The sequence below is a fragment of the Ovis aries genome, chromosome 17 (genome assembly GCF_016772045.2).
Source record: "Ovis aries strain OAR_USU_Benz2616 breed Rambouillet chromosome 17, ARS-UI_Ramb_v3.0, whole genome shotgun sequence".
Taxonomy (NCBI): domain Eukaryota; kingdom Metazoa; phylum Chordata; class Mammalia; order Artiodactyla; family Bovidae; genus Ovis; species Ovis aries.
Window position 1 is genome coordinate 53,743,223 of NC_056070.1, and position 25,998 is coordinate 53,769,220.

The 25,998-nt window shown below is 44.2% G+C and overlaps 1 protein-coding gene across 15 annotated transcripts in view; it reads left to right on the forward strand.

Moving 5' to 3' along the window:
- Window positions 1-25,998, forward strand: part of KDM2B (lysine demethylase 2B) — a 119,310-nt gene that overhangs the window by 63,283 nt on the left and 30,029 nt on the right. For all 15 annotated transcript variants that reach the window (XM_042234045.2, XM_060401156.1, XM_042234046.2 and 12 more), the window contains one exon: window positions 11,589-11,675. In XM_042234045.2, the coding sequence (XP_042089979.1) occupies window positions 11,589-11,675 (87 nt within the window). The remainder of the gene's footprint in view (window positions 1-11,588; window positions 11,676-25,998) is intronic.

The following is a 25,998-nucleotide window of genomic DNA, read 5'->3' on the forward strand; positions in this document are numbered from 1 at the left end:
GTTCCTCCAGAGCCCAGATTCTGTGGTTCCTTGGCCATTCAGAAATGGGTAACTGATTGAAATCAGAGTATCTTCGCTGTAAAATAAGGATAGTAACAGGGACCTAGGTCACTGAATTATTGTGTGGGACAATGAGGTAATGAGCACCTAGCTCTCTTAGTAAGCCCTCGGAGAAAAAAATAGCTATTCTTAGATAGCAGGCAGAGGAGAGTCAGACTGGCTTTGACCAGCTCCCCACCCTTCCCATTCTCTTTCCCTGCCTTTCAGCTTCTCTATCCCCGCTTAAGGGTTAATGATCACCACCTGTATTAGTTTCCTAGCGCTGCTATAAGAAAGTACCACAGACTGGCTCAAACAACAGAAATTTATTGTCTCATGGTTCTGGGAGCTAGAAGTCTGAAATCAAAACTATGCTTACTCTGAAGCCTCTACGGAAGGATTTTTCCTCGTCTCTTGCAGCTTTTCTTGGTTGCTGGCAATCCTTAGAGTTCCTGGGCTTGTAGCTACCTCACTCCAGTCTCTGCCACGGTTTTTACACTGGCAGTCTGTGTTTTCTGTGTGTCTTCTCTTCTCATAAGGACATCAGTCTGTAGATTCGGTCTCATTCTAATCCAGTGTGACCCATTTTCCAATTAGGTCACACTCTGAAGTTTTACATGCACTTGAATTTTGAGGGGCAAAGATTCCCTAGAGGAGGAAATGGCAACCCCCCCTCCCGTATTCTTGCCTAGGAAATCCCACGGACAGAAGAGCATGGAGAGCTATGGTCCAAGGGGTTGCAAAGAGTCGGACACAGCTGACTTGAGTGCGTGTGTGTGTGCACACACACATGTGCTGTTCAATTCAGTGCATTGTCTTTTTCCCTTTTCTTTCTTGGATTGGCAACCGTTAATTGGTAGATAGACTAATTCATAGTGAGATGGGAATTGGCCTGCATGCTGTCCTTTCTTGAAGAGTCCATACTTTCAACTAGAACTCAAGGAGAGAGCTTGAGGCTCCTGATGGGAGAGAAGGAGGGCATATGGGCATTACTCTGCTGCTGCTGCTGCTGCTAAGTCGCTTCAGTCGTGTCCAACTCTGTGCGACCCCATAGATGGCAGCCCACCAGGCTCCACCATCCCTGGGATTCTCCAGGCAAGAACACTGGAGTGGCTTGCCATTTCCTTCTCCAATTCAGGAAAGTGAAAAGTGAAAGTGAAGTCGCTCAGTCGTGCCCGACTCTTAGCGACCGCATGGACTGCAGTCCACCAGGCTCCTCCGTCCATGGGATTTTCCAGGCAAGAGTACTGGAGTGGGGTGCCACTGCCTTCTCCGGGGCATTACTCTAAGTAGTTGTGAATGACTTGAAAATAACCAGATGCATTGCAAGCTTGTGAGGACTTGGGCCTAAGTGCGCAGTCACCACTGAGATAGGAAATGGGAGAGTCTTCATTAGATATGTTTTGCCAGGTGATTCTGCAGCTGTCCTTGTTAATTAAGATAATACCAAGCTCTCTTTTACATGATTCCGTGCTCCCTTGGCTGCCAGAGTATCTGGCTAGGGGTGGAAACACCAGTGCACTGTGGATAACCATCTTTCTTATTGCATGGAACTATGGGGGCCTCACAGAATTATGAGACTGATAGAGTTGTCAGGACACATGGAATTGTGGGCCCTGCATGGCATTACGGGGCCTCGGAGTTATGCAACTGGTGGAATTGTGAGACTGCATGGAATTATGGGGTTGCATGGAATTATGGGGCCACATAAAACTGTGGGTCTGCATGGAATTGTGGGATTGCATAGAATTGTGGGTCTGTGTGGGATTATGGGACTGCATAGAATTATGGGGCTGCATGGAATTGTGGGTCTGCAAGGAATTGTGGGGCTGCCTGGAGTTATGGGACTGCACAGAATTATGGGGCTGCATAGAATTGTGGGGCAGAGTGGAATCAAGGAGCTGAAAGAGACAGTGAGGGGTGACTGCTTTCAGGTGTTACCGTTTTTATTTTTAAACACTAAAAAAGAGATCAATGGTATTGCTCTTTCATCAAAACCCAATTGGGAAACAATCCAAAATAAGAGTGCATCACCCAAACAGGTATTACCTTTTAAGACCAAAGGTTCTAGAATCGGGCTGACTCCCCTGCATCATCCATTAATCAGCTGACTGCTCTGAGGGAATGTAGTAGAATAGGGATAGAAAGAATCATGCCTCATCGAGTTTAGTGAGGTGACATATTTAAAAAGCCTTAGAACAGGGCCTTTAAGTGCTCAGTGAGCTAGAGCTGAGCTCACTGATACTGTGGAGTAAGAGCAGGCTCATTAAGGGTCAAGTGTGAGAGTGTGTGTGAAACTCATGACTGTAAAAGGAAGGTGTGTGCAGTTTTTCTCCCTTGGGGTCATCAAGTCTGCGCCCGAGAACACACCTGCTTATCTAAGTTGCCCTTCCTGGGTCTTGCTCTTTGTGAAACAGTGAGATGTAGAACCCCGACCTCCAACACTGTTGACTTTTTAAAAGTCATCATACCCGGCCTGCTTCAGAGGAGCCAGAAGGGGAGGGCTACAGCTTGTTTTGCTCACACCCTGAAGATGACCCAGAGTATAGAAAACAGGGAACAATCAGTTTCAGCCTGGTCAGGGTGTCAGGCTTCCAGTAGTCGCTGAGGCTCTTCTGCTCAGGGCTGCATGTTATACTGAGCCTTGGGTTTGGTATTTTGGATGAGCTGTGAATGGATAGAGCGTTGATGCAGGGATAAATGAGACAGGCCTGTCACCTAAGGAGCCAAACAAGCCACATGTATTCTGAGTCCGCTGCTGGTACCACTTCAGGAGAATGAAGGAGACCAGTGAGGGGCAGAAGATCTGAGTTCTAGACTGCTGTGCGACCCCATAGACAGCAGCCCACCAGGCTTCCCCGTCCCTGGGATTCTCCAGGCAAGAACACTGGAGGGGGTTGCCATTTCCTTCTCCAATGCATGAAAGTGAAAAGTGAAAGTGAAGTGGCTCAGTCGTGTCCGACTCTGAGACAGGAACCTGAGTCTCCGTGAGATGTGGTGATCTGCCCAAATCATGTAGCTAATCAGCTTTTAATCATGATGTTTGTTGTTGTTTGGTCTCTAAGTTGTATCTGACTCCTTTTGCTACTCCATGGACCAGACAGGGCTCCTCTAACCCATCAGGCTCCTCTGCCCATGGAATTTTCCAGGCAAAAATACTGGAGTAGGTTGCCATTTCCTTCCCCAGGGGATCAAACAAGCCCCGAAGTGTGGACAAAAATAAATAAATAAATTAAGATGTGTTCAAGGCCTGTGAATGTGACCTTACTTGGAAAAAGGGTCTTAGCAGATGTAATTAGTTAAGGGATCTCAAGAAGTAATTTTGGATAGGGTAGACCCTATGCCCTATATGCCTTCCCTTCCCTACACAGGGATCGACCCCGAGTCTCATGCATTGGCAGGCAGATTCTTTATCACTGAGCCACCAGGGAAGCTCCCTTTAATTGTGATGCACTATGACAAATATGGTGTGTTAGTTTCCTGTGGGCTGCCATAACAAATGACCACAAACTTGGTGGATTAAAACAATAGAAATTTATTCTCTAACAGTTCCAGAGGCTGAAAGTCAGAAATCAAGGTGTGCTCCCTGGGAAGGCTCTGGGGAGGATCCTCCCTTGCTCTTCCAGATTCTGGTATTGCCTGGAGTTCTTTAGCTTGTGGTTGTGTCATTCCAGTCTCTCCCTCTGTCTTCCCATGGCCTTCTCCTTTATGTCTTTGTTCAAATCTCCTCTCCTTTCTCTTATTTTTTGAAAAAATTTATTTGTTTTTTGCTGTGCTGGGTTTTTGTTGTTGTGCGGACTGTTTTCTAATTGTGGCAGGCGGGGACTACTCTTCATTGCGGTGCACAGGCTTCTCATTGCAGTGGCTTCTCTTGTTGCGGAGCGCAAGCTCTAGGGTGCATGGGCGTCAGTAGTTGTGGCCCCAAGCTCCAGAGCACAGGCTCTGTAGTTGCGGTACATGGGCTTAGTTGCTCTGAGGCACGTGGGATAGTCCCAGATCAGGAACCAAACCCATGTCTCCTGCGTTGGCAGGTGGATTCTTTACCACTGAGCCATCAGGGAAGCCCCCCTCCTTTCTTTTATAAAGACATCAGTCACTGGATGTAGGGTCTACCCTATCCAAAATTACTTCTTGAGATCCCTTAACTAATTACATCTGCTAAGACCCTTTTTCCAAGTAAGGTCACATTCACAGGTACCAGGAATTAGGACTTGAAGATATCTTCATTTATTTATTTTTGTCCACACTTTGGGCCTTGTGCAGTTCTGTGACCCAGGGGTTGAACCTGGGCCCTTGGCAGTGAAAGCGCAGAGTCCTAACCACTGGACCATCAGGGAATTCCCTGAACATATATTCTTGAGAGATGCAATTCAACATAGTACAGATGGGTTTTTATAGGCAGGCACAAGAAGAACTAAAGAGCCTCTTGATGAAAGTGAAAGAGAGGAGTGAAAAAATTGGCTTAAAGCTCAACATTCAAAAAACTAAGATCATAGCATCCGGTCCCATTACTTCATGGCAAAGAGATGGGGAAACAGTGTCAGACTTTATTTTGGGGGGCCCCAAAATCACTGCAGATGGTGATTGCAGCCATGAAATTAAAAGATGCTTACTCCTTGGAAGGAAAGTTATGACCAACCTAGACAGCATATTAAAAAGCAGAGACATTACTTTGCCAACAAAGGTCCATCTAGTCAAGGTTATGGTTTTTCCAGTAGTCATGTATGGATGTGAAGTTGGACTATAAAGAAATCTGAGCGCTAAAGAATTGATGCTTTTGAACTGTGGTGTTGGAGAAGACTTGAGAGTCCGTCCCTTGGACTGCAAGGAGATCCAAGCAGTCCATCCTAAAGGAGATCAGTCCTGGGTGTTCATTGGAAGGACTGATGTTGAAGCTGAGACTCCAATACTTTAGCCACCTGATGCAAAGAGCTGACTCATCCTGAAAAGACTCTGACGCTGGGAAAGATTGAGGGCAGGAGGAGAAGGGGATGACAGAGGATGGGATGGTTGGATGGCATCACCGACTCAATAGACGTGAGTTTGGATAGGCTCTGGGAGTTGGTAATGGACAGGGAGGCCTGGCATGCTGCAGTTCATGGGGTCACAAAGAGTTAAGACACGACTGAGCAACTGAAGTGAACAAGATGGTTGGGCTGGATTGGAGGGAGGGATCTTGGGAGACCCAAGGTGCATTGATGCCTGCTTGCAGGGGTCCTTACCTGTGGCCAGGAGGGACCCCTGAGACTGCCAAGTTCCCCACAACAGCAGCCTGAGCTACTCCATGCCATGTTACTCTCCCTCAACAGGCCTGTGGTTAGGGCTTCTTTCCTGGTGCTTGGCCTCTGCTTTGCTGTCACAGTGTTGGTATTTTTAGTCACAGTTATAGATGCAGTTTCTAATTATTAATGCTGCATTCTGGGGAGCATGGGGCCTGAATCCGTTGTTGACTAATTACGCTTTTTGAGAGAAGTTGGCATCAGGAAGAGCGGCAGCCCAGCTTATCCATTGTCTTGGATATCTTGTTAGGTCAAAAGCAGGGCAGTTTCTAGCAGAAAGGGCCTGGTGACCCCAGTCTTTCTCTTCTAGAAACCCTGCCCTGTGGCTTCCTACTAAAATGCTTGTATGGTATAACCCAAGAGTGCTGGGCTGGTGCAGGCACCCAGGCCTCCTCGTCTCTGCTTCTGAGAGCCCCAGGGAGTGTATAAATTCTGGCAGAGCCCAGGGAAGCCAGTGACATGATTCCCTTCAGCGCAATTTATTTCTCAGAGAGAAAATGTCCAATTAGAATAATCTCCTCTTTCTGCAGCCTGTCACATACAAATGAAAACACAATACTTCCCTGAGGGACAGAGCCCAGAGTGCCCCCTGGTGGTCACTGACAGCCACATGTGGAGAGGTATTGCTTCCTTCAGGAAGTGTGTGAGATCGCCCGACTCAAGGATACTTGGGGAGGTGTCTATTAATTTTAATTATTATTTATAATTATGTCTTAATTATTAATAATACTTATGACTTCAGTAATAGATTTTGTAACCAGACATTCCTCTGAAGAGGCCTGCCTCACTTTAATGCTTGGGAGTCACTGACTCCAGCTCTGATAGTGAAATGACAGGGAATCTTGAGACAGTTCAGAAGGAAACTCAAACCAAACCAAGGCAAGCAGTCATTATTTTCAATCATGCGCAGAGTAGTCTTTGTAAACTGGTCACCCCATGGCCTAAGCCAGCCCACAGATACATTTGGCTCACAAGTGTTCTTTATTTTTTGTTTTTCTTAAATTTTCAGTCAGTTGCCAACATTTGAAATTGGAGAGATTTCAATTAAAACTCTGGATCTTTGGTTTCTTCTGAAAAATCAGAGATCTAGTGGGGCTTTCATTCCCACAGGAGGTTAGTAGGTTGAAATTAGGAAGCGTCTGCTATCTTTAACTAGGGGATAGGTGACCTCTAGTTTGCCATAGGTGACCACACCACTCCATGTCTTTCTGGTCCATTTATATTTTTCACTTTACCTGATTGGTTCCTGCAGGCATTTGAGTTTGTCATCCCCAGCCTAGAGTTAAAGATTGGAATGGGGGGTGGGCTCAGAAAGTCCTGTGGAAGTCCTTTGCCCCGCCCCCCTCCCAACCATATGGCGAGATATCTGTACATATATTCATAACCATATAAGCTTTGGTTACACAGGTGCTATCTTCCTGAAAAGCTCTTTTTTTGTTAATGATTTTGGGGGATGGGGAGGAAACATTATTTTTAGAAAAAACAAACTGATGTATTGTGGAGGAGGGTGTGAAATTCATATGGGTTAGTAAGAACCATGAAATGTCAATAAAACTTCATGGTTGTGTAGGCCCAGTTTGGTCATGGAAGCCTCTTCTATGATATGGGGAGGGGGACAAACCTCTTCTGTGATTTTGGGGGGATGTTTGAGACGCTTTATAAAGGCATTAGTAGTCAAGTTAGTTCTCTTCTTTACAAAGAACAGGTGATTGTGATTCATTTCTGTATTTGCGAGTTGAATGGTAACTATAAGCCCAGATTTTCTCCTAGGTGTCTATTTAATAATGGAGTAGGATCAGCTGGAGAGGTTGCTGCCACAATTTCCTGAGGCTTTATCACCCAGGGTTACTCTTTAGGCTTGTCATCAGATGGACCAGGTCATTGCCAGCTTCTGCCCACCTCTCCGCTGTGTGACCTTGAACTATATCACTGAACCTTTCTTAAGTTTAGTTTCTGCTTTTGTGAAACAGGGAGAATCAGTCCTACCCCACAGGTAGGATTTTTTTTTTTTTGGCTGCGCGTGCTAGGTCTTTATTGCAGTGTGCAGGTTTCTCTAGCTGTGGCCTGTGGGCCTCATTGCCCCACGGCATGTGAGATCTTAGTTCACAGACCACGGATTGAACCCATATCCCCTGCATAGAAGGTGGATTCTTTACCACTGGAACACCAGGGAAGTCTCCCAGTTGAGATTATTTTAACGTTTAGGGCAAGCACTCAACAAATGTTCCTAAGAATGGTAGTAAAATTACCTCCAGCTTTGTAGCCTCCTATCAAGGTGCAGGCATCGCTGTTCTACCCCAGGACCACACAGTAGGAAGCTGTGGCTTACCCGAGATCACGCAGGTTGTCCTAGGTCTTCTGACTCTAAAACTAGTGTTGTCCCAGGCATAACAGCAAAAGTTTAACTAGAGAGGCGGTATGTGCCCAACTTGTACTTTCTAGAAGGTCTTGAATCCATTCCTTTATTTGTTTATGGCTGTGCTGGGTCTTTGTTGCTGCAGGGAGCCTTTGTCTCGTTACAGCGAGAGTATGCTACTCCTTGTTGCGGGGCGCGGACTTCTCAGTGTGGAGGCAGGCTTGTTGTGGAGCGTGGGCTCTAGGCATGCCTCGGGCTCAGCAGCTGTGGTTCGCCAGCTTAGTTACTCCTCAACATGTGGAATCTTCCCCAACCAGGGATCGAACCCATATTCCCTGCATTGGCAGGCAGATTTCCAACCACTGGACCACCATTCAGAGGAGTCCTGGATCCATTCCTTAGGGAGGGATTGCTTTGCCCCACTTCTTCCTCCCCAGTTAAAAATAGAGATAAAAATATAGTGAAAAAGATTGTTGTTGAATTGCGAAATAGTGCCTGCACTGTTTTGCAGCCCCGTGGACTGTAGCCCACCAGGCTCCTCTGTCCATGCCATTTCCTAGGCAAGAATACTGGAGTGGGTTGCCGTGCCCTCCTCCAGGGGATCTTCCTGACCCAGGCATTGAACCCGAGTCCCTTGCTTTGGCAAGTGGATTCTTCACCCCTCACCTGGTGGTAAAATATACATAACATAAAATTTTAACCATGTTTAAGCGTTCAGTTCAGTGACATTAAGTACATTTCCATTGTTGGGTAGCCATCACCATCCATCGCCAGAACTTTTTGATCTTCCTGAACTTAAAACTCTATATCCAGAAAAAAATTTAAAGTAAGAAAATCCCCTCCATATCCATTAAACAGTAACTCCCCATTTGTTCCCCCCTGCCTGCAACCCTTGGCTACCGGCTTTCTGCTTTACACTTTTATGAATTTACTGCGTTAGGCACCTCATATTAGTGGCACCTTGTGGTACTTGTCCTTTTGTGTTTGGCTTATTTCACTGAGCGTAATGTCGTACAGGTTCATCTGTGTTATAGCATGTGATAGAATTCCCTTCCTTTTTCCGGCTATATAATATTCCGTGGCTTGTATGTTATCCATTTATCCATCCATGGACACTTGGGTTGTTTCTGCTGTTTGGCTGTTGTGAACAGTGTTGCTGTGAACACGGCTCCATTCCCTTTTCAGAGATGGGCTGAATGATGCCAAGGTTAAAGAGCCCAGGTCATCAAGAGTCTCCAGCCCTTCCTGGCTGAGCGCTAGTCAACTGTTCCCTTCGCCCCTTGAGCCCTGCCCTTCTCATCTGCACTGTGGAAATGGTCGTTCATTCCACAGGGTGGTCAAGAGGATTGGATGAGAGTGTGGGCATGAAATGTTTGTTATGGTGCCCGCCGCAGAGCAAGACCTCAGGGCCTCTTACTCCCATCCTTTCATTCAGCACAATGGGAGGTGCCTGCCCTCCTGATGGGTACAGTTACCTTTCAACCTGGCTGGTTCCACCTACTCTGAGAGGTGGACCAAGGTGGGGAGAAGGCTGTGGAAATGGCCCATTCGGATGCAAGTTCTGAGGGGCACAGTGTCTGCAGTGTTTGTGAAAGCCATAATTTAAAAAATGAAGCTGATAAAAAGTTGATTTGCTTTTTATCATCACCAGGAATTGGCAGTTCTAAACAATGTCAGTGGAAATTCCCTGGCAATCCAGCGGTTAGGACTCTGAGCTTCCATTGCTGGGGTCACGGGTTCTTTATCTTGATTGGGGAACTAAGAGTTGGTGGTGGAGTCAAAAAAACCCCAAAACAAACAAACAAAAAACAATGTTAGTGATGAAATACTCCCTCCAGGCACGATCGCTGCCACTGCCCCAGCTTTTGGTTGCCTCTGATGCTCCATGTGAAGTCCATACCTGAGATGAATTGTGTCTGAGATGAATTGTTTCCCTTCTGTTGTATTACTTTTTAAATATACCGCATAGGTGTTAGCAAAATTGGCAGCCTAAGAGTCCTGTTTTCCTTTATTGTAACTGTTACTACTGTCTGATTGGCATTTTTAAAATGATTATTTGCTCATCGCTATTGTTTTAAAATTATTTTAAAATTGTTTTAGAAGTGTAACTTGTTGATTTGTGTTTTAGTACAGTTGTAGATTTTCAGAAAAATTGTGCACATAATAGTTTCCACATACCCTTCACCCTCAGTTTCCCCCAGTTATTAACATCCTGCCTTAATGTGGTGCATTTGTTACTTCTAATGAAACATTATTGATACATTGTTGTTAAGTAAAGTGTATAATTTATTCACTTTTCCTCAGTTTTTCCTTGTGTCCTTTCTCTCGCCCCTTGGCTGTGATAGTCTCTCAGAGTTTGCTTGTGCGTGTCAGCCTTGACAGATTTGAGGTCAGACATTCAGCAGAAAGTCCCTCTTTGGGGATTTGTGGCTTCATTTTTTTAAGATATTTACTGGAGGCTTACCGTAGGTTAGTCATTGTGTAAGGCTGGGGGATATCGCAGTGAACCAAGGCATTTTATAAAAACAGCGTTTATAAATCATTGACATTGACTGTTGGACTTAGAGAAAGTTGTACGTGCTGAGAAGTGAACCCGGAACCCAAGCCCCTGACCTTGCTGTTGGCCTCCTTCCGTGGGAAGAGGAGGGAGTTATTCAGGCGTGTTTGAGGTAGTAAAGCACAGTTTGAAAAGTCAGGCAACCAGTTGAAAATTAAAGCAGGAAAGTAAGGAGAATAAATTAGAAGCGAATTGGATTCTTTCTGGTGAAGACTAGAAAGTGAGTTAAAATCATCTTCACCTGCGTTTATCTTCTGAGTTCTTTTGCACTTCCTGTGAGGTGCTACTATGCAACTTTCTCTGTCCTTGGATGTCTCTGCAGGAGTGTCTTTTGTACAATCCAAAAATTAGTGGTTGGGGTCAGAATAGACCAGTAACAGTTCCCTGTCCATCCCTCAACACTTTTGTATGGTACAGTGTGGATGCAGCCCCAGATCCCATGTGGATGCAGCCCATGACCTGGTCATGGGGCAGGAAGTCTGGTGCCAGAGAGCAGGGTTCAGGGCTCTGCCCTCTTGTTCTGGGATGGCATCCAAATTCTTTGAGCATTTCTGAATCTTGGTTGCCTTACTGGATAGGGATAATTCAGCGGAGTGACATCTTACACCTTGATGAGGTTCTGCAGTTGGCTGCACACAACACCAAAAGCTGCTAAAGGCAGGATTACCCTGTAAAGCATTGAAACCACCTACAAAAGACTGACCATGAGGTGCCACATGGGAGATCCGCACAAAGTCTGGCAGTGTGTCCATCACAGCCCACTTTTTTCTGCCAGGATTTGTCCAGTTGACTGAGTATCTACCTATGTTTAGGGACCTTGATGTAAAAAACAAAGACATGTCTTTACACACCAGGATGAGAGGATCTAGGGCATACTTGCTGACTGGTGAAAAAACCAGTCAGGGCTCATCGGTGAGACCTCATGGTTGCTTTGTTCGTTTCTCTGTGGACATAGTTGATTTCGTGTATGTTAGAGGATTTATTAGGCTGCTGCCCAGCAAGCACCTCCGAGAGGACTGTGTAAGGATTAAAGGAGGTTGGGTCCATGAGAGTCTTTGGTGCTCTGGACAAATGTTTGTTGTTGTATGATCAGTGAGCAATATGCTCATGGAAGTCTCAGGGAGGTGGGCGATATGCTTTTTAAAAACTTTCTTGGAGAAGGGGATGTTTTGTGGTTTGCGGACCCTGGGGAACCCTGGCAACTTGGTTTCTATTGAGCGTGTGAGTATTGGTGGAGTCGGGGCAGGCAGTGAAGCTGCAGAGAACTTTGTCTTTTGCTGGGTGAGGGCCAGCCTCCACTCCCTTCAGAGACCTCTCCTGTACCCTGGGCTAATCTGGCTCCTTTGCTTGACCACAGAACGTCCTGAAGGAGCACGCGGAGGATGACCCCAGCCTGGCCATCACTGGGGTCCCGGTAGTCACTTGGCCAAAGAAGACGCCAAAGGTAAGACACAGATCACCCGCGGCTGAGAGCCCGTATCCATTGCTTTTTCACATCTCCTGTAAGATGAATGTCGGCAGCTTTTCAGGGGGAGCTCCAGGGAGAGGCCTCCGAATCAAGATGAATGGTGCTGGTGATTTTTTTTCCTTGCAAGTTTTTGTTTTTCCAAGGGGGATCATTTTCCTTTGCTGTGGAAACTGCAAGCAGTGCCCCCTTGTGGTCACGCAGAAAACTGCGGGGAAATGATACCTCACCTTTGCCTGTCATTAGGGGATCTTTCTTCTTTTCCTCCCCTCTCTCCTTGCTTCTCTATCTCCTTCCTTCCTTTGTCCTCTAGCTGCTTCATGGGCCGTTTTCTCCTTTTTTTGAAAAAAGGATTTATGTATTTGACTGTGTCTGTTTTAGTTGAGGCACATGGAATCTTTAGTTGCAGCATGTAGTATCTTGTTCCCTCACCAGCGACCAAACCCGGGCCCCCTGCATTGGGAGCACAGAGTCTTAGCCACTAGACCACAGTGAAATCCCTGTTTCACCACAGGAAATCTCTGTTTTCTCCTCTTTTCAAAGTTAACTTTTCTTCTCTTTCTAAATGGGTCCTTGGGAATCCCCGGGAAATCCAGTGGTTAGGACTCTGTGCTTCCACTTCAGGGAGCACAGGTTCAGTCCCTGGTCAGAGAATTAATATCCTGCATGCCTTGCAGTGTGACCAAAAGACAAAGAACACAAGAAGGGTTGATGCTCACCATGAAAAATCTGATCAAACAGGAATGGACAAAGATGCTGAGAAGACCAGCAGTGATATCGCTGAGAACTTACCAGGGGCAGGTTGCCCTGCTTAGTCCTCTACATGCCCTGTTTTATTTAGACTCCCACAATCCTGTGGATAGACATTTATGATTTGTTTTACAGATGGGGAAACCGAGGCTTAAAAAGGCGAAGTTACTTGTTAGGTTACTTGGCAGAGCCAAGGATGCAAACGTAGGTCTAACTGACAGCGGAGACCTAACTTTCAGCCAATACCTGCCCCACTGTCCGCCATCCAGAGAAAACCAATAACATTTTGGTGTATCTAGGGTGGGATATTTATATATGAACCCATTCATCTATCATCAGTCTGTCTTGGCTTCCTCACTTTCTTGAGCAAGTTATATGAGTTCCAAGAACCTTACTTCCTCATTTGTAGAAAGGTGTTATACCGGTACCTACTTTGAGTGGTCATTGTGAGGACTAAAAATAATGAGTGCAGAGTCCATAGGACGAGGGCTGACTCATGATAAGTTCTCTAAATGTTGGTTGTAACCTAAGCAGCCTTCCTGTTGATGGGTATTTTGCTAATTTCTGATTTTTTACTGTTATAAAAAACACTGAGAGGAACTTTCTAGAACTTTCTCAATCTATACTGTCCAAAAGGCTATGAGCCATGTGTGGCTATTGAGCACTTCAGATACGGCAAGCTTAAATTAAGAGGTGCTGCCAGTATAATACACATAACAGATTTTAAAGACCATATAAAAAAGAACAGTGTACAATACAACTTATATTGATTGCATGTTGAAATTAGGGTTGCCAGATTTTAAAAAGGAAGCTCATTTAAATTTGAACTTCAGATTTTCAGACAATTAAACAGACAGTTTTTTTAGTTTAATATGTTCCATATATTACATGGGATATATTTACGCCAAAAAAGTTTTTGTTCTTTTCTGAAATGTACTATGGCTGTATTTTTATCTGCTGAATCTGGCAACCCTCATTGAAATGATCATATTTGTATGTTAGTCACTCAATTGTGTCCAACTCTTTGTGACCCCATGGACTGTAGCCTGCCAGGCTCCTCTTTCCATTGAATTCTCCAGGTAAGAATACTGGAGTGGGTTGCCATGCCCTCTTCCAGGGAATCTTCCCGTCCCAGGAATCAAACCTGGGTCTCCTGCATTGCAGGCAGATTCTTTACCATCTGTGGCCAGGGAAGCCCAATAATCCATTAAACAAAATGGATTATTAACACTCATTTCACCTGTTTCTTTTTATCTTTTAAAAAGTGGCTTCAAGTACTTATGTGGCTCACATTATGTTTCCGTTGGACATCGCTGTTCTGGGTTATCTTGTTCACCTTTTTGATTATCTTTGATTATCTTCCTAAATGTGGACTTGTTAATGGAGAGAAGGCACCCAGTTCTTTGTGGGTGTTGAATTCTGATTCTCTCTGACGCTTAGTGGAACTGAAGTGGCCATAGGATTAAAAAGGATTTGCCTCCACATCTTCTACCTTTAGCTCCCCGATCTGTGGACATGCGTGGGGTTTCAGAGCTGACTTTCCCCAAAATGGGCAAAAATATAAGTGTCATTTGTCAGATCACAGACTGTACTTGCACACATAGCACCTTGAAATAGCCCAGCTAGGCCCCATGGTTGCTTTGAACCTATAGAGGAAACCGTGGCTTTGCCTTGCTGCCCGCTTCCCTCGTGGTGGAGGAATTGCTTCATGGGATGGATTGGGGTTTGTAGAACATGGGCTTCTAAAGGAACCCACTTGACGTTGCTCACTGTAATCTCAGAATTAATGGAGGTATTCAGACCAGCCTCTCTGGAGATCTCTTCAGGACTGTAAATGTGCCCTGTCTTCTGTGCTCGAGACCCTCAGCGCAGTCGTCAGGGGCTTCTAGGCATTTTTTTTTTTTTTTAATTCAAACCTCTGCCCCCTTTCCTCTTAAGGTCTGGAAACAGGAAGCTGGCTTCTGGGGGCAGTAGTTCTTATTTAAGTTTGCTCTGGAGGATTGGTTTATAACCATGGGACTATATGGCATGGCTGGTGTCAACATGGGTAGGAGAAATCGGAGCCCTTAGGCTGGTTGGGAAAGAGTGGGTGGGAGGGAGGAGTAAGAGCCTTTGACATTTAACAATGCTCATGGTAGCAGGCTTTTCTTTTTTTTTTAATCTTATAATAAATAAGACTCCCATACTTTATGGTTCTCCCACTTAAAGTGTATATAGTTAAATGTTTTTAGTATACTGAAAATATTCAGAGTTGTGGAACCATCCCCACAACCACAATCTTCATTTTAGAACATTTTCATACCCCTTAGAAGAAACTCGATCAGCTGTCAGTTCCCCTTCCCCCAACCCCTGGAAACTTTCTGTCTCCATGGATTTGCCTATTCTGGACATTTCATATAAATAGAATTATACAGTATGTGGCCTTTTGTGACTACTTTCACTTAGCAGAATGTTTCCAAGGTTCGTCTCCGTTGTACATCTATCGGTATTTTATGCCTTTATAGGGTTGAATAATATTCCATTGTATGGAGGGACCACAGTCCGTTTATCTGTTCATCTGTCCATGGGCATTTGTGCTCTTTCTTCCTTTTGGCTATTGTGATTGACGATGCTATGAGTAATTTATGTACAGGTTTTTATGTGAACTTATGTTTTCATTTCTCTTGGGTAGAAACTTAGGCATGCAATTGGCTTACCAGATGGTAACTCTATGAAGAACTGCCAGACTATTTCCCAAAGTGGCTACAGCATTTTGTCTTCCCCTCGGCAATACAAGAGTTCCAGTTTCTCCACATCTTCACCCAACACCTATTGCCTATCTTTTATTTTTTTTTTTCAGTTAAAAAAATGTTTGGCTGCATGTGCCATGCAGCATGTGGGATCTTAGTTCCCTGACCAGAGATGGAACCCATGCCCCCTGCATTGGAAGCTCAGAATCTTAACCACTGGACACCACGGAAGTCTCATATTTCCTGTCTTTTTCATTAGAGCCATTCGAGTTTTTTTCCTATGAATTATTTGAAGTTAATTGTATGAGTTTGCAAGGGCCAGCATAACAAAATACCCTAGACTGAGGGGCTGAAATGACAGAAAAATTAATTTTTTCACCTTTCTGGAAGCCAGAAGTCTGAGATCAAGATGTCAGTTGGCAGGATTTATTTCTTCCGAGGATTCTCTCCTTGGTGTATAGATGGCCGTTGTCTCTGCATCTTCCCATGGTCTTCGTTTTGTGTGTGTTCTAATCTCCTCTTCTTATCAGGACACCGTTTATACTGAATTCGAGTCCACCCAAATGATGCCATTTTAACTTAGTTATTACCTCATTAAAGGCCTATCTCTAGGGACTTCCCTGGTGGTACAGTGGTTAAAAGACTCCACACTTTCACTGCAGGGGGCCCAGTTCCATCCCTGGTCAGGGAACTAGATCCTGCATGCTGCAATTAAAAAAAAAAAAAAAAAGCATGCTGCAATGAAAGAGTGCAGATCCCTTGTGCTGTAACTAAGACCTGGTACAGCCAAATTATTAAAAAAAAAAAAAAAGACCTATTTTCAAACACAGTCACATTCTGAAGCTGGGGGTCAGACTTCAACATATGGATTTGAGGAGGACACAGTTTAGCCCATAACATGTATTACACATGATACAAAGGAATAAATCATATAATAATGAATATCATGATTCCCCCTTCAACTCTAGAAATAAATTATTTCCGGTATAAACCAAACCCCCATGTGTTCCTTCTAAGTGTATGCAACAGTTCTGAGGTCTTATTGAATTCTTACAATGAGGCTGGGAGGATAGCATTATATTCATGGTGCAGCTGAAACTGGAGGTTCAGAGAGGTATGCTGGTAAGTCTGAGGCCACACAGCTTATGAATCTAAGGTGTTCATCCTCAGATTTGTCCCTGCGCCTGAGGAACTCTATGTGATGTGATGGAGGGCAGGGGGAGGGGCGGCTGGGTGCTGTATTTATGCGTTTCCTGGCTGGTGGGGTTAAGAAGTTAACAGGAAAGGAAGAAGCAAGTACATGACTGACTGCCTGGGCCACCCCGGGTCTCTCGATTCCCAGGTTCTCCCAATTTGATGCAGGTTGGCTTGAAAGATCAAGGGTGCTCATTGAGGCTGTCAGGATGCGAAGTCGGGAGAGGTCCGGGTCTGGCTCAGGTTACTTAAATAATTAATGCTAAATGATGATTAGCAAGAAATGCTTTGATCTCCCACCTTGCCTCCTGGAGAACAAAGTCCCTTTCTGGAACTGATTAGGTGCCATGAGGTCATTTCTGATGTGGCGTCTTTCAAATCAGAGATGCTACTGAATCACCCTTGGTCACAGTCCCCCCACCCCCACTCCACCCCATTGGCTGTTTTCACCAGTGGTGATGGATTTGTTTTGATCTGTCTATACTCTGGCCACTTCCTTTTATGACCAAGTGGTAAGATTTGGAGGGGGGGAGGTTGTCTGTGACCTTAGAACCAAACCGAGGGAAGTGAACTACTTTGAGGCCCGACTTCTGACCTCAGCCTTATTAGTATGTTGACCTTCGCAGCAGCCAGACGCTTCTACCGGGCCAGGCTTCAGGTTGGTTCCCAGAAAAGGAAACCAAGGAAGGAGGTGAGAGGAAGCCACGGTTTTCCTGGAAAGAGAACGCGGTGATGCATTTGCTTCTTAATCTCTAGTGGCCAAACCAGGCTGCCTCTTGAATTTCAATTATTGTCAGTTTTTCTGGAGTGGAGGAGCAGAGAGGCTGCAGAGTGTACCAAGAACCCTGACAGGCTGGGGACAGCCCTCGACAGCAGTTACTGGATCAGCTTCCTTACGGGGACGTCACCGGAACCACGGGAGGAAGACAGACACACACACAGAGACGCACACACACACACCTGATGTCTGTGTCACGCTTCAGTTCTGCTTTTCCCCTTCCTCCGTACTTGGTCATTTAGATCTGGGAAGCCTGATAAGTCTGGGGTCCCCCAGGGAGCATCACACACAGCCTTTCCCTGAAGGATAGTCACATAAGTCATTAAAAGAGGCCCCCATGTGCTTCCTGTTCCCACTGACCTGCTCCCAGCTCCTGTCTCCCCCAAGTAATTAAGTTGATGGTGTACAGTTGAGGAGGAGGATAATGCGTGCCATTTATTGTTGCCTGCTCAGGGCCAGATCATTTCCTATAAAGGCCGTGTGGCCTCAGGAGGACCCGTGCTCAAGCTGGTGACATCTGTTTTACCTGGGAAACGTATTTTTTTTCCTAAGTTGTTTCCTGGGCTCCCCTGAGACACTCTGATTTATTAGGTGTTGGTGGGGCCTAGGAATCTGCACTTGCTAAATGCTTCACAGGTAAGTCTCATGCACAATGAGGGTGAGCTCTGGGGTCAGGTACACCTGGAGATTGACTTCTGGCACTGCCACTTACTGTGTGGTCGTGGGACAGTCTGAGCCTTAGTTTACTCACCTGTGAAAAGGGCTCATAGTGCTTTCCTACAAGGTTGCTGTGAGGGGCTGTCTGCAAAATACCTCTATAGTAGCCCTTCCATCAGTGATACCAATTAGGCTTTTTCATAGTTCTGTTAGTAAATAATAATCCCGAATCTGCCCATCTAGAAGGCAGAAATAGAAGACACTGGAGGAGGAGCTGGGTCAGAAGGGGGTGATTAGTTTAGAGACATTCCCCATCTCTACATGATTACTGGCTGGTGCAAAAACTCAATCTCAGGCAAGGGCTTAAATGGCTCAGTTTCATGGAGGTAGTCACAGCTGGCATTTCCCGAAACGGGGCTGGTTTAAGGAACTGCTTCTTTATGCCTTCTGCACTCCACTGGAGGGAGGAACCCTAGGCCTGTGAGCAGAAGGGTAACTTGCCTTAGAATGTGCCAGAAGAAGCCTCGTGAGAGCAGCCTTGGCGATCAGGAACAGGCAGCGGGGAGACCGGCAGCAGCGGCTGTAGGGCTGAGAGACACGAGCAGCAAGTGGACAATCCAGGACCCCCACCTAGAGTCCCCAGGACTTCCCTAAGTGACAGCTTAGTCATCTGTGGAGTTTGGAGGCCAGCAGGTTCCCAGGAGCACAGACAGCCAAAATCCCTGATCACAGAATACCCACAAGAGATAGTCTGCTCGTTCTGGATAATGTTGCCTTCAACATCAGCAAGAGAAAAATCCCATTGATGGTCAAAGAATGCCACCGTTTCTTACAAGCTGAGACCCCAGGTCTCTGACCAGATATGTGATCTCTGATTCCAGAATCCGTAATCTCTGAACCATGTGACTGGGATCCCATCAGAGCCCCCTGCCTTTTTTAGTCAACCCCAATGATGCTCTGTAAATTGAGCCTCTGTTTAACTCCCCTCCGTGACCTGGTGGGAGGGTGCCAGGATGCCATTTTCATTTCCTGCTAAGATCCTGACTGATAGACTCCCCGTTTTCTCCTTCTGTTGGACATCCACATTCTACTCCACATTTTTAAAAAATTTATTTATTTCTGGCTGTGCTGGGTCTTTGTTGCTGGGCACTGGCTCTCTCTAGTTGTGGCGAGCAGGACTACTGTTTGTTGCGGAGCATGGGTTCCAGGCGCAAGGACTCAAGAGTTGTGGTACATGGGCTTAGTTGCCCCGAGGCATGTTGGGTCTTCTCGGACCAGGGAACCCATGTCCCCTGCAATTTCAAGGCCGACTCTTAACCACCAGGGAAGTCCGTATACTCTGCATTTTGTTGCATATCTGTCTTAAGCTGCCATTAGCTTCTTGAGACTGGAGCTCATCTTATTAATTTTTTTCTCATCCTTTTTTGTATCCTGTCATGCAAGATTGGTCCCAGAAAATGTTCAGTGAATGAATGAACTTGATAGCAAGGTTTCCCCAGAGCTTCTAGAAGATGAAGTTGTAGTCAGTCAGTTCAGTCTCCTTGCTGTCTTTTACCTGCTCTCCAGATCCCTCAAAGTTATCGCTAGTGAAAGTAACCCTCTCTCCTTACTTTAATTTGTGTGTCCCAGTTGCACCCAATAAAAGAATGGTGAATAGAAGAACACTAAGAAAGGCTCTTGGTCTTCCCTGGACCCTTTTGTCCCCTCACATTTAAGCATCTCCCTTCATCCTCTTGTACTTAAAAAGATCTTATTTCTCACCTGGAACTTTTCAGCTATCAACCGTATCATTTTATTGAAACTTTAAGATAGTGATCAGTTGAAATAACCTGTAATTAAAGTCTGCAGCCTAGGATTTCTTTCTTAGTCTGATAACCTGCTCGGCTGTCTGTGTTAATAATGCCAAAGACAAATTCTTGGAAAGCAATTGAGATACCGAGGGCTTTCCTGCCTTTGATGGAGTAATTAGAAGGCCTGGCTGGCACTGTAAGTGATTGCTTGCCATTATCATGGTTTTATTTCTAGAACAGTGATCTATCCTTCAGGCTTTTCCTTTTTTTTTAATCAAATGGCATTGTATATTTCCTGTTTCAAAGGAGTATGCTTGATCATTGATGTTGGGAGTAAGCTGTGACGGCCCTCCCCACCCCAACCCCTGCGTATCTAATCTGGCTTTATCAGAAAGATGGATGTGTGTGCAACCAAATGATGTTGTCAGATAATCTGCTCCCCAAATGTAGGTGATCTAGAGAAAAAAGGGGCACAGTTAAGTGAATACAGATGAAATATTTGCTTTATTTAAGTTTGTTTCCTGTTACAAAAGGGGGAAGGGGAAGTCCATTTGTTGGGACTTTGGGGGATCTTTAATTATATACAAAGAAAATAGGTAGAAAGTGAAAGCTCTGGTAAAACCTGCTCTAAGTCACTCACCTTCAGTGAATGTAAATGACTAAACAGCAAAGCATGTTGCAGGAATTCAGAGATAATCTCCCTTAAAAGAATGATTTGGGGGGGGTATTTAAATTCATTTCTCTCTTAGTTAATATTTATGGGACAAGATGGAAGGAAGGGTTGTGTTGGGGACTGCTCTGGGGAAACTTGTTGGTTTGAGTGTACCCAGTTGATTGATTCTTCTGAGGGAGGGTGTTCTTTTATTTCTTTTTACTTATTAGTTTATTTTTTAAAATTGAAGTATAATTGATTTACAATGTTGTGTTCATTTCTGGTGTATAGCAGAGTGATTCATTTTTGTATAGTAAATGTTATACATTTTTCAGATTCTTTTCCATTATAGGTTATTGCATTATATTGAATATAGTTCCCTGTGCTATACAGTAGGGCTTGTTGTTTACTTATATATAGTAGTTTGTATCTGCTAATTCCAAATTCATAATCTATCTCGGAGATCCAACCAGTCCATTCTAAAGGAGATCAGTCCTGGGTGTTCTTTGGAAGGACTGATGCCAAAGCTGAAACTCCAGTACTTTGGCCACCTCATGCAAAGAGTTGATTCATTGGAAAAGACTCTAATGCTGGGAGGGATTGGGGGCAGGAGGAGAAGGGGACGACAGAGGATGAGATGGCTGGATGGCATCACCGACTCGATGGACATGAGTTTGAGTGAACTCCGGGAGATGGTGATGGACAAAGAGGCCTGGCGTGCTGCGATTCATGGGGTCACAAAGAGTCGGACATGACTGAGCAACAGAATTAAACTGAACTGAATCTATCTCTCCTCACTCCTTTCCCCTTTGGTAACTATAAGATTTTCTATGTCTGTGAGTCTGTTTCTGTTTTGTAAATAAGTGCGTTTGTACCATGTTTTGGGTTCCACATAGATAAGTGATATCGGATGAATTTTGTCTCTCTCTTTCTTCCCTTCGTATGGTAATCTCTAGGTCCATCTTTTTATTTATCTTTTATCACATTTCCTTAAATTGTGGGAAAGAGACAGCATGAAATTGACTGTGTTAGCTATTCTTGGTGTACTTGAGTGGCATTTTGAGTGTATTGTGGGTGGCATTGAGTACATTCACATTGTTGTCAACCATCACCACCGTCCGTCTCCAGAACTTTTTCATCATCTGAAACTGGAATTTTTAATCCCGTAAACACTAAATCCCCATTCTCCCATGTTCTGCTTTTTTTATCTCTGTGAATTTGACTCTTGCATAAGTGGAATCATACAGTATTTGTCTCTTTGTGACTGGCTCCTTTCACTGAGCATGTCTTCAGGGTTCATCCATGTGGTAGCATGTGCCAGAATCTCTTTCCTTTTTAGAGCTGGATGGTTTTCCATTGTATGTATATACATTTTATTTACCCATTTATCTGTCGATGGGCACTTGGGTTGCTTCCACCTTTGGCTGTTATAAATAATGCTGCTGTGAACAGAGGTGAGTAAAAATCTTTTCAAGTCCTTATTTTCAGTTCTTTTGGGTACATACCTAGAAATGAAGTTGCTGGAATCATAGAATAATTATGTTTTAAATTTTGGAGGGGCTGCCATACTGTCTTCCACTGTGACTGCATCGAACATTCCTATCAACAGTGCACAAGGGGTTCCAGTTTCACCACATCCTGGCTATTGTTATTTTCTGTTCGTTTGTTTTTCATATAGCCTTCCTAAATGGGTATGTTGTTTTTCAACTAACTTTATTTTTTATGTTGAAGTTTTCTTTACAGTATGACAGACATCATGTCATTCCATCCCTTAATACTTAGGTTTGCATCCCTGAAAAATAATATTTTTCTCCATTCTTGAAATAACACTATTAAACCTAGCAAAACTGACAATTCCTCCTGATGCTGGGTCATATAAATTATCTTTTACAGCTATTTTGTTCAAATCAGGATCCACTCCAAGAATCTGTTCTTAATTCTCTTTTAATCTTGACCTTTCTCAGAATATTGATTGGTAGAGAAGATGGAGCCATGTCCTGAAGAATATCTCACTTCATGCATTTGTCTGATTGCTTCCTTGTGGTGATATTTAGCTTTTTCGTTATCTCTTGTAATTTCTGTAAATTAGAAATTAGGTCTAAAGGTTTGGTTAGACTGAAGTTAAATTTCATAGGTAGTGGATTAAAGCAATGGTGGTCTGATTATTCCCTCATCATTCAATTACGTTCATGCCTCTTTGTTTCAGAGATTCTGGAAGGGAATACGTTAGGGCCTTGCTTCCATTTACCACTCAGTGATGATTTCACCACCAGTTATCATTCTTTTCCTGTATCAATAACTTTCTCAGGAGATGAAAATAAACCTTTGGGAGTCCCCTGGCAGTCTGGCGGTTAAGACTACACTTCACTGCAGGGTACCATGGGTTCAATCCTTGGTCGGGAACTAAGATCCCACACACTGCACAGCACAGCCCCCCGAAAAGAAAATGAATCTTTGAAGTATTATCATCCCTCCTTTATGCGCTAGCTGGCTTTTTTCCTGCAGTTTTCCCTCATCAGTGGGCCCTTCCCTTGAATATACTTCCTCCTGAAAAGGCTGCACACATGCTTAATTCTTTCCCTTTAAACACCAATTTTCAAACTAAGGAGTTGGTATAATTGTTGCTTCAAATGGTGACAGATGAGTTTTGTCAGATTTTTTCTATTTTGACTATCTTGGTAAACTCATGGATTTTCATAGATCCAAGGGGCTTGTAGAGGCAAATTGGCCTGCTGGAGCTGAGCCATTTTTAAAGGAAAGCAAGAATGTAGGTGAAGAAGGCAGCCACAGTATGTCTGTGAGAGAGAGTGTGTGTGTGTCTGTCCCCCCATCCCTGCTCCCAGCCATACCAACCAGTGTATATTCGCATTTGTTAGGCGTCCTTAAGCGAAAGGCTTTCAAGCGCTGTCAAAGCCCATCAGACCCCCATGGTGACTGTTAGCAGCTCATTTAGAAGGTGATTCAAGTATCACCTTGGTCTGGTAAGTTTCAACCAGCCCCAGGGCTGATTGGCTACATTTCCTAACCAGGTTACCTGTCAGGGACAGGAACTAAGATCACTCTTGGATGATAACTGATGAAAAGGAAAAAAAATTACGTGTGTGTGTATGTATATATATGTGTGTGTATATATGTATATTTGTATATACAAATATTTGTATTGTATATAAATACAAATATATATACAAATATTGTCTATATACATATATGCCCAAACACATGTGTGTGTATATACAGATACACTTTCTAAAAACTTTTTATATTGGAATATAGCTGATTAACAATCTTATGGTAGTTTCAGGTGGACAGCAAAGGGACTTAGCCATGCATATACATGTATCCATTCTCCCCCAAACTCCCCTCCCATCCAGGCTGCCACAAAATATTGAGCAGAGTTCCCTGTGCTATACAGTAGGACCTTGTTGGTTGTCCATTTTAAATATAGCAGTGTATACATGTCCATCCTGAACTCCCTAAAAATTGAAGTAAAATTCAATTAGCATACAGTTAGCCATTTTAAAGTACCAATTCAGCGACATTTCGTATTTTCACAGTGTTGTGTAAGCATCACCTCTTTCTAAACCCCAGGATATTTTCATCACTCCCCAAAGAAACCCTGTGCCTATTAGGAGGTCATTTTCCACTCTCCCATCGCATCCCCACCCAGCCCCTGGCAATCATGAATTGGCATTTGGTCCCTGTGGGTTTTTCTATTCTGGACATTTTATATATATCGAATCATACTATATGGTGTGTTTCACTTGGCGTGCTTTCAAGATTCAACATGCTGTAGCTGGTGCCACTACTTCATTCCTTTTATGGCTGAGTAACACGCCATTGTGTGGCTATATTGATGTGTTGTGTGGATATACCGCATGTTGTTTACCTTTCATCGATGGACAGAATCTGATTTGTTTCTGCCATTTGCCCATTGTGAACAGAGCTGCTAATTTTACTCCTGTTTTGCCTCTTCACTGTCTGCTTTATTGGTCCACTTTGCGTAAGCTTTGTATTTGGTCTTTTTAAGTCTTTATAACCTGGTCTTCCAAGGTCTTTCTTTGAAGGATGGTGGGATGGACAGTGAGGGGTGCTCTGACTACGAAGGAAACCAAGGGCAAGATTTGGTCTTGTTAAGAAAAATATTTGGGGGTCTTCCCTGGTGGTCCAGTGGTTAGGACTCAGTGCTTCCGTTGCAGGGGCAGGGGTTTGATCCCCGGTTAGGGAACTAAAATTCCACATGCAAAGTAGACAGGGAAAAAAAAATTACAAAAGTCCTGCTTGAAGGAATTCCCTTGTGATCCAGTAGTTAGGACTCCATGCTTTCACCGCAAGCATGCAGGTTCAGTCCCTGGTTGGGGAACCAAGATCCCACATACCAAGTAGTTTGGCAAAAAAACAATAAAAATAATAATAAAAAGTCCTGGTTGTAGGGCCAAATTACGCTGGCATTTTATGTACTTTTAGTCCCTATTTTCTAGGGTGGGAGGTGGGATTGCAAAGTGAATCCATTAATCTTGTCTGAATTGTCCGAGCGCTCAGCCTTAACCTGGATTTGTGTAGGGAAATGAATGGAGAAGGGAAGTAACTTTCTAAGGTCAGTGATTGAGTTGGAAATGAGATGGATGGCAGGAAACATTTTTCAGATCAGTGCCAGTCACCTGTTAAATTAGTTAATTTAAATAAAAAATCCTGTGCACAGTCACAAATCTTCCAGTGAATGTAAATATTTATTGGTTGATCTTTGTAATGTAAGGAGACAGTATTAGGAGAGGAACTCTATTTAAGAGAAAGCTTGGTCTCTTTAAAGAAGCCATCTGACAGATATATGTGGGTTTTAAATGCTTGTGGAATGATTCTCCAGGGGCAAAATAAAAAGCAATTAACATTAGTAATTTCCTTAACCGAAATCAGTGCAGCCCTCGGTCTGTCATACAGTGACTCTTTGAACCATAGTTTTATCCAGGCAGCTCTGAAATTAGTCCTAAATTGCTATGTGACACAGTGCAAAAATTTTTCTTATTTATGTTTTATTAGAAAAATAACTCTCCAAAAGACCTACTTATTGGGCTGTGAATGGGGAACAACCCATTGAAGAACAGAGAGACAAGTGGTAAAATAATAGTAAAATAACTGAAGCATGCATTCTCTATTGCTTATTAAACATACATTATTATGTATGTTAGGAAGCAACCCTCCGAGTCATTTTTGTTCCTTCCTTAGGGGCATGTTTACAAATGGTGTCCCTTGGTTCAGGAGTGTGCCAGCCAGTTACTGGTCTGGAAACAGGAAATACATTCTCTTTCCCTGTCCTGATCCTCTGGAAAAGACTTTTTCTAAGTTTAGCCATGCCCTTTGTGACATGGTTACAAGGAAACGGGGCACATGCCAGGGAGACCCTCCCCTAGGGAGCCCAGAGTCCAGGGGGCATTTATTCAATCTGTCCCTTTCTTACTGGTCCTGGACGTGAGGATGGAAAGGACTGGAGGGGACGGCTGCCTTCTCCCTTCTACTTTAGGTCACTGCCCATCTCTGCCCTGGGACAGGCTGCAGTGCCTTCAGATGGCTAAGTCTGGGCAAAATCTCTAGGCAGATTGGGATCCCTCCTAGAATCTCATGATCTAATAGGCAGACCAGAAAATTAAATGACATTCAGAGAAAGCGAAGAAGTGGGTGACACCTGTGACCGAGGCAGGCTTGGCTTCCATCTGTTTTTATTTATTTCTTCCTCACTTGGTGAAAATTTTGGACCCTC